This window comes from Scylla paramamosain, chromosome 38 (genome assembly GCF_035594125.1).
Source record: "Scylla paramamosain isolate STU-SP2022 chromosome 38, ASM3559412v1, whole genome shotgun sequence".
NCBI classification, from domain to species: domain Eukaryota; kingdom Metazoa; phylum Arthropoda; class Malacostraca; order Decapoda; family Portunidae; genus Scylla; species Scylla paramamosain.
Window position 1 is genome coordinate 7,968,735 of NC_087188.1, and position 7,500 is coordinate 7,976,234.

Here is a 7,500-nt window from a genome sequence, read left to right on the forward strand (position 1 = left end):
GGCCACCACCCCCTCCTGACACAAGGCTGAGACTCCCGTACTAAGGCTAGGAGAAGTCGCCCCCCTCTTTGTTATATTCTGAGGGACTTACTGTACTGGACACCTTCTCTTGTGCATCCTCGCGGTTCCCTGACAGCGCCGCGACACCATCTCTTAGAACAATGGTGCATTAGAGGGAGCTGCTATATGGGCTCTAATGGGTTCTCCTAGCGTCTGTATCTCCGTTTGTCTGTCGCTCTGTCTGTCCTCGTGAGGCCTATTCATCTGTAACGCCTGTCCTGCCTGTCTGTCTTTATGTGTGTGTGTGTGTGTGTGTGTGTGTGTGTGTGTGTGTGTGTGTGTGTGTGTGTGTGTGTGTGGGTCTTTCCGTTTCTTGGGTTAGGTTATATTTTTTTTTCTCTCTCTCTCTCTTTTAAGTGTGGAAGGTTGTGTGTATGTGTGTGTGTGTGTGTATGTGTGTGTGTGTGTGTGTGTGTGTGTGTGTGTGTGTGTGTGTGTGTGTGTGTGTGTGTGTGTGTGTGTGTGAGAGATAGTTATTTTATGCATGTGTAAGCTACTAAGTGTTTGGTTTTCCCTGTGTGTGTGTGTGTGTGTGTGTGTGTGTGTGTGTGTGTGTGTGTGTGTGTGTGTGTGTGTGTGTGTGGAGTGACCGTGTTCTCAGGTGGAATGGAGAGTGTCTACTTGTGTGGAGTGGCTGTCTGCCCTCCCCATCCCCCCCACCGGGCCCACATGCCACAAAACCAACACAGGCACAAGGGAGGGAAGGAGAGGGCTTGGTCAAGTCGTGAACGTGTATGTTGACACGGCGTGGCTGCGGCGGCGTGATGGCACCATCCGTAACTCCTTCAGGCGTCCAGCTGATCCCTCCTTCCTCTTCTCCTTCTCCTCCACGTTCGGGAATTCGCTTGTCTAAACACCGCCCGTGACCTCCGCCTTCCCTACCACGTGTGAGGGGTCGCGTTCAATCATGCAAAACTGCGTCAACACCCACGGCAACGGGAAACGTGTGTGTGTGTGTGTGTGTGTGTGTGTGTGTGTGTGTGTGTGTGTGTGTGTGTGTGTGTGTGTGTGGCAAAGCTCCAGCACCGTGTTGGCCTCCTCCTATTTCCCTGTCGCTCCTCGCCTGCAGGGCATAGCGGGCCACCGTCACTTAGGGAGGTAATCCAGCGGGCACGAGACGATCCTTGAGGCCATTCCCGAAAACCACGTCGGACACAAAGACCCGCCTCAGGGGAACGCGTCGACGCGCACCCCACGGCCACCAGCTGATCCCTGTATCCCAGTATCCCACCCCCACACGCCGCTACTCTGCTAAATATAGGTGCGTGAGAAGGGACCACGGCGCCTTCAGGCCAGAAATAGAATGGCAGGCGAGATATTCAGCCCAGTAGGGACGAGAAAGGTAAGGAGAGGGTCGCGTGTGGCGCCCCAAGCATCGTTTGGCGCGGGTGTGTGGTGAGGCGCAGGTTGGAAGCTTGTTTATTTACACGCGTGAGGCTCGATCGGCGCCTCGCTTTGGCTCTCAAACTCTTACTCCTCATGTCACCACAAACTGCGTCGTGTGTGCCTCGCCAGGACGCAACACGTGGCCGCAGCACATGGCACACGGCGCGGGCGAGGCAGCGTCACCAGCCTCACTCAGTGTTGACTTACCTCGTCATCAGGGTCGTCAGCCACGTCGTCCACCACATCGTCCACCACGTCGTCACACACGTCGTCCTGCATGATCTGGCCATCGATGACTGAGAAGACCTGGGTGTTGTTGGAGGAGGTGAGGGACGGAGGGCTCGTCACGTGGTTCTTGCGTAGGGACAGCACCACCCCTTCTGTGTCATCTGGTGACTTGCGCTTGAGGGCCTCCGAGGGGCTCCCCACGTTGAGGGGTGACATGGCCATGCTGGAGTGAATTGTCAGGTGAAGGGCACGGCGAGAAGACACTGTGTATCAGGGGCTTGGCTGCTGGGGAGTGTGTCCGGTGGTCGCCTCACAGCATCACTCGCTGCCTCAAAACGCCTCGGAATAAAGCATTGTTCAGTCACGAATCGCAGTTTATCTTCACACGCTGATCGGCTCGTTGCTTTGTCCTTAACCTTGAGGATCTCACACGTTGTCCTGTGCACTTTTCGTCGTTTCTTTTCCTCTGGGCCACGTTGGCACTGGCGGAGCCGCACACTAGCACGCCGTGATCAACACAACACCAGGGAAGCACCGCAGCACCCTCAGGAAGCACCAGTGTTGGGAAAGGAGTCAGGAGGCGAGGAGCAAGGACAGAGGGTGGCGTCTGGGTAGCCTGAGGGAATGCGACTGCCAGCCCCAGGAGTCTTATGCTTGAGTGACGCCAAGAGAGGAGGAGGAGGAGAAGGAGGAGGAGGAGAAGGAGGGGATGGGGGAGCAGGTAGACCAGGGGGGAACTGCTCACCTGCCATTATCTACCTGAAGGGACGAGATACCCGCATGCCCACCCCATCTCCATATTCAGCCCGACCACCTGCCTCAGGGCCGCGCGACTCTGTGCCTTAGTTACTCCTGCACTAAGGCGCTGCGCGGGACGGGACGGAGGCGAAGCATTGTAAGAAAATACGAAGCGAGTGGACATTGTTGAGGGTCCCCCCCCGGCCCACCTGTAGTCAGGACTCGTCTGCCGCATGTCACCAGATCCCGCCGCCCCTCCTGGGTTCGATCTCGCCCTCTCGAAGCAGTCAGAGGACGTCCTCGCCGATGTATCTTACGGCAGCGTCGAGATAAATAGGTGCAGTCTTTATTGTCCAAGGTCTGAGACACTCGGCGACTCTCCATCACTGGGAAAACTTCGATGAGGGGAACTTTTTGCGAGTATTTAGTTTTTAATGCTTTGAGGGGATGCTTTCTGGGTTTCCCCTCCTAGCCTCTGTGTCCTGTGCCACGCAGCCCTGAGTCCTGGTCAGTTTGAGGCTCGATAAGATGCGTGTGGCAGGGACACCAGCTGTGGGACGGGTGGTTGAGGGGCGGAGGGCAGCTGGCGACAGGTGGCAATCCCCAGTGCACCCCCATCTCCCGCCGCAGCTCCGCCCGTCGCGTTTCTTCTATCTCATTGTAATTCTGACCAACGTCTAGACTGACCTGGGCGGTAAGCTTTTTAGTCTGCGCTCTTTTCGCCTCCCTCTCTCTCTCCCTCTCTCCCTCTCTTTCTTCCTCTCTTCCCTTACTCCTTGATGTATGTTTAATTTCTCTGAGCAGGAGGAGGAAAGGTGGAAGGAGGATAGCGGGGCGCGAGGCGAGCGTGGCGTGTCGAGGCGAGGCAGTCTGAGGCCCAGCTCGGGTGTCCTGTGTCCCGGGACGTGCTCGCGCACCGCTGTGGGGCAGGTGTAGTAAACAACCGTTGTCACTCTTATTATCTCGCCCACCTCCGCCTGGACCCTGCCTCTGTTGATTTCCACCCCGCGCACACCCCACGCCGCACCCCGCAGCCTCGTCACCCCGCAGGACTCGGGCTCAACATCCAATTTTTGATCAGATGTCCCGAGGCGAAGGCAGGGCTGCGTAAACTTGGCACCGTTGGCCACCGCCCGAGGCGAGACGTGGCAACAGTGGCGCGCGGTTTGCCCGATGGCGGGTTTTACCTTGAAGGTGTGCTGGACATCCCACATCACTTCGACGCCTTTTTAATATCTTCGTCCAGGCGGTGCGGGAAGACCGCCGGCAGCAGCGGCAGGGCGGCGGCGCGGCCTGCAGAGGCGACGCCTCGCTCGGTGACGGCACAAAGGATGCCTTCCTGGGCGTCGTTGAAGTCACCGTGGGGCGGGCGCCTGTCGGGGCCTCGTCGGGAGCGAAGGAGAGCGGCTTGGCCAGTCATTGTGGGAGTGGTGCCCCTGGTCGTAAACACGACTGGAAGGTACCACAGGGCTTTTGTGGCCGGGCCTTGAAGGTAAATGGATGGCAGGTACCGAAGGACGGGCAGAGAGAGGATGACGGAGATACACAAGGAATAATAAGAAAAAGCGTTAATTAATGGCCAGGGAAGGCCAGGTGAGATATTTACACCTGGATGGGGTTAGGCCAGGCAGGGAAACTGCCTCACCCCGCCGCCCCGTGCCTGACGACGAGGCAGAGACGGTTTTCCTCGTAGGTGGCGATAAAAACCCAACCTCGGTAAGACTAGAAGAGCCAGGTCTGCCCGGCCGCCTCGTCCACCCGCCGCCCACCGCCCACCGCCCGGACCATTCCGCCAAAACTCCTGAGAAGGCGGGCGGGAGGGAAGGGTGGAGGGAGGGAATGAGAGTTAAGAGTATTGAAGGGAGGAGAGGTACAGGAGGATTGGATGGAGAGGAAGAGAGAAGTGCTAAAGATGGGGTTGGGGAATTGGAAGAGGATTGCGAGGAGGAGGAGGAGGAGGAGGAGGAGGAGGAGTGAGGTGGAGGGGAAGGGAAGGGGGTAATGGAGCAGAGGGAGGAGGAGTTGTCGGGATGGTGCTGAAGGTAGGAAGGAGGGAGAGTGGGAGGGAGGGAGGGAGGGAGGGCTGGTAACAGGTAGGCAAGGTAGGCCAGACCAGACTTCGGGTGTGGGTGGCTGGGGGTCAGGGGGAGGAGGGAGGAAGGAGAGAGGGAGAGGCGTAGGCAGGGAGGGCATTCCAGTCCTTCCGCCAGGGAGAGGAAAGGAAAGAGTGGCGATGGTTTTTCTTATCTTTGCGGGTTATAAGAGTGGAAAGGAAAGGGAAGTTATTGTTTTCAAGTTATATTTTTATTTTCGTGGGTGATGAGGTGTGTGTGTGTGTGTGTGTGTGTGTGTGTGTGTGTGTGTGTGTGTGTGTGTGTGTGTGTGTGTGTGTGTGTGTGTGTGTGCGTGTATAATCTCAAGGCAACGTTAGCAAATGCACACGTCTACATAAATCACAGCACACTAACTACACACACACACACACACACACACACACAATGCTAATATTAGAAAGCTTGCCTGACTAGTAAATTATGTTAGGATGGAATGGACTCAGGTCAGGCTGGTTTGGTCAGGCTGCCGTGGATGAGGCGGAGAAATTATTCTACTGTGGCCAAGTCAAAGTATTCCAAAAAGTTAGCTCACTCCACATCCGGTAGTTTAGAGAGAGAGAGAGAGAGAGAGAGAGAGAGAGAGAGAGAGAGAGAGAGAGAGAGAGAGAGAGAGAGAGAGAGAGAGAGAGAGAGAGAGAGAGAGGTGTGGGTGTTGGAGGCAGGAGTTGGTACGTGTGTGGGCGTGAAGCCAAGAAGAGAACAGAACCCAAGTGACTGAGTGTCCGAAGGAGTAATGGTGGTGGTGGTGGTGGTGGTAGTGGTGGGGAGAACAACGGTATAGAAGGGTAGTGGGTAAGTGTTAATGGGAGGGCCGTGGTTGGGTCAGTGAAGATGGGAAGCTGTGTAGGTAGTGATGATGGAGAGACAGTGGTGGTGAGTGTTGGAGATAGAAGGACTGAGGAGCATGTTGTTGGTGGCACGAGGGTTGTGATGAGGGCAGTGGTGTGGATGGAAGTGGACAGTGACGGTGATGATAGTAAGGAAAGAAGAAAGAAGGAATAGGAATAACAGAGTAAATGATAATGGAATGAATTAGTGTTTCTATGGATGCTTTGGTGATGAGAGGCAGTGGTGAGGAAGAAAGGGATGAGAAAGAGGGAAGGATGAGAGAGAAGGAAACATGAGTGAGGTTTGCAGGGACAGTGTCAGTAATCAGGTTGTTAGTGCTGAGTCATTAGGGAGCTTTGAAAGAAGATTAGACGAATTTATTGATGATAGGTGGAAGTAGGTTATGTTATATAGAGACCTAGACTGCCACGTATAGGCCTGATGACTTCTTGCAGCTTCCCTTACTTTATCTTCTTACGATCTTATGGAGTTAGTAAGAAGCAGTACCAATGGAATGGAGTAGAATTTACCATCATATTTTTTTCTTCTCACAGCATTCAAGCAATTTATCTCAGAAGGAACGGCTGACGTGGGAATTTCTTTGCTTAAGGAGTGGACGTTAGAGACAATACAGATTTAGAAGCAGTGGAATAAGGCAGAGTTTAGTTCAGATTTGTTATTTTCTCACAACACTTAAGTAATTCCCTTCTTGCTTTGAGTCGCCTGGGGGAGGGACGATGTTAGGAAAAGGTTAAGCAGGGAGGATGAAGAGGCTATGAATAATGAGTGAACTTTAAGTGAGGAATGAGGTATTATATAATGAGGAAGGTGTTGAGGCGTGGAGTGAGAGGTGGACGAGGTGTGTTTGAGGGATGAGTAATGGGTAGCGCTGGGGTGATGAGTGTGGCGAGGGCTTGGAGGTGAGGCGTGAGGCAGTGAGGCGAGGAGTGGAGGGAGTGAGTGGAGTGAGACAAGTCGTGGTATTCAGATGGAGTGAATTTCATACATGGTCTCACGCACTGCCTTGATTTCCCGTGTTCCACTGAAATATTTGAAAGTTTAATTGGAGTAACGTTAACTAATGCATTTCTGGAGTGGCGTGATTCCCTCTCTTCTTTTTTGGCGAGGGTGGACGAGGAGGAAACGTAGTAAAATAAGAGAGATGCATAAAAAAAGAAACTTGGGCAGATTAGCAGTTTGTAGTTTGTGTTTAGTATGAAAAAGTTTGGAATGAAGCAATATTAATTCATGTGTCTCTGTATATGGAGTGACTCCTTCTATACATTTCTGGTAAATATGGGCAAGGAAGATAAGTAGAAGAGACATCCGTGGAAAAAAAACAAAAACAGGAATAGATTAGCAGTTTGTGTTTACCATGAGAAAGTTTAGAGTCCAAGTAATATTAATCTACACAATTCTTTACATGGAATGGTTCCTTTCTATACTTTTTTTGGCAAATGTAAATGAGGAAGAAAGGAAGTAGACACATTCACTGAAGAAACAGCAATAGATTAGCAGTTTGGAGTTAGTGTGAGAAAGTGAAGTGGTATTAGCTTATGTATCTCTGCTTATTGTTTTTTTTTTGTTTTATCTTGCTGGAAGGTAGAAACAGGAAAAGTAGGAACAAAACTAGCAGAGACATCTATAGACGAAGAAGTAGGAATATATTGGCAGTTTGTAGTCAGTATGAGAAAATCTTGAATGAAGGTATTCAAATATGTCTCTATATACTAGATGATTATTTCTTTACTTTTAGAGACAGGAATAAAGTATGAAGTAAAGCAGTACAGAGATCCATAGGCGAAGAAACAAGAGTAGCTTTGCAGTCAATAATGTTTAGATAGTAAGTGGAAGTACAGGAAACAAAGACACTACCTACATAATGCGTCTCTATAAAGAACACAAGAGCGCAAAGGAAACAGCATAGCAAAAAAATAACCTATTCGAACACAAGGCGGTTTCTGAGCTGTTGAAACTTACCATCTGTCATTATCTATAAATTTACTGAGCCTCCTTTGCGAGTAATGACGGTGCACTTACCACGTCCCTCGCTGCGTTGGTGTGGCTTATTTGTGTTCATATTTTTAAACCAATTTTTGCCTGTCTTTTTGAATCTGACTTAATGTTATCGAGTGCTGCTTTCAAG

The 7,500-nt window shown here is 51.8% G+C and overlaps 1 protein-coding gene across 2 annotated transcripts in view; it reads right to left on the minus strand.

Annotated features, from left to right (window-relative positions):
- LOC135091703 (transcription factor AP-2-epsilon-like) overlaps positions 1-2,321 on the minus strand; it is a 161,984-nt gene extending 159,663 nt beyond the window's left edge. For both annotated transcript variants that reach the window (XM_063989599.1, XM_063989598.1), the window contains exon 1: positions 1,654-2,321. In XM_063989599.1, coding sequence (XP_063845669.1) covers positions 1,654-1,896 — 243 coding nt within the window. In that variant the 5' untranslated portion in view covers positions 1,897-2,321. The remainder of the gene's footprint in view (positions 1-1,653) is intronic.
- Positions 2,322-7,500: the final 5,179 nt, after the last annotated feature.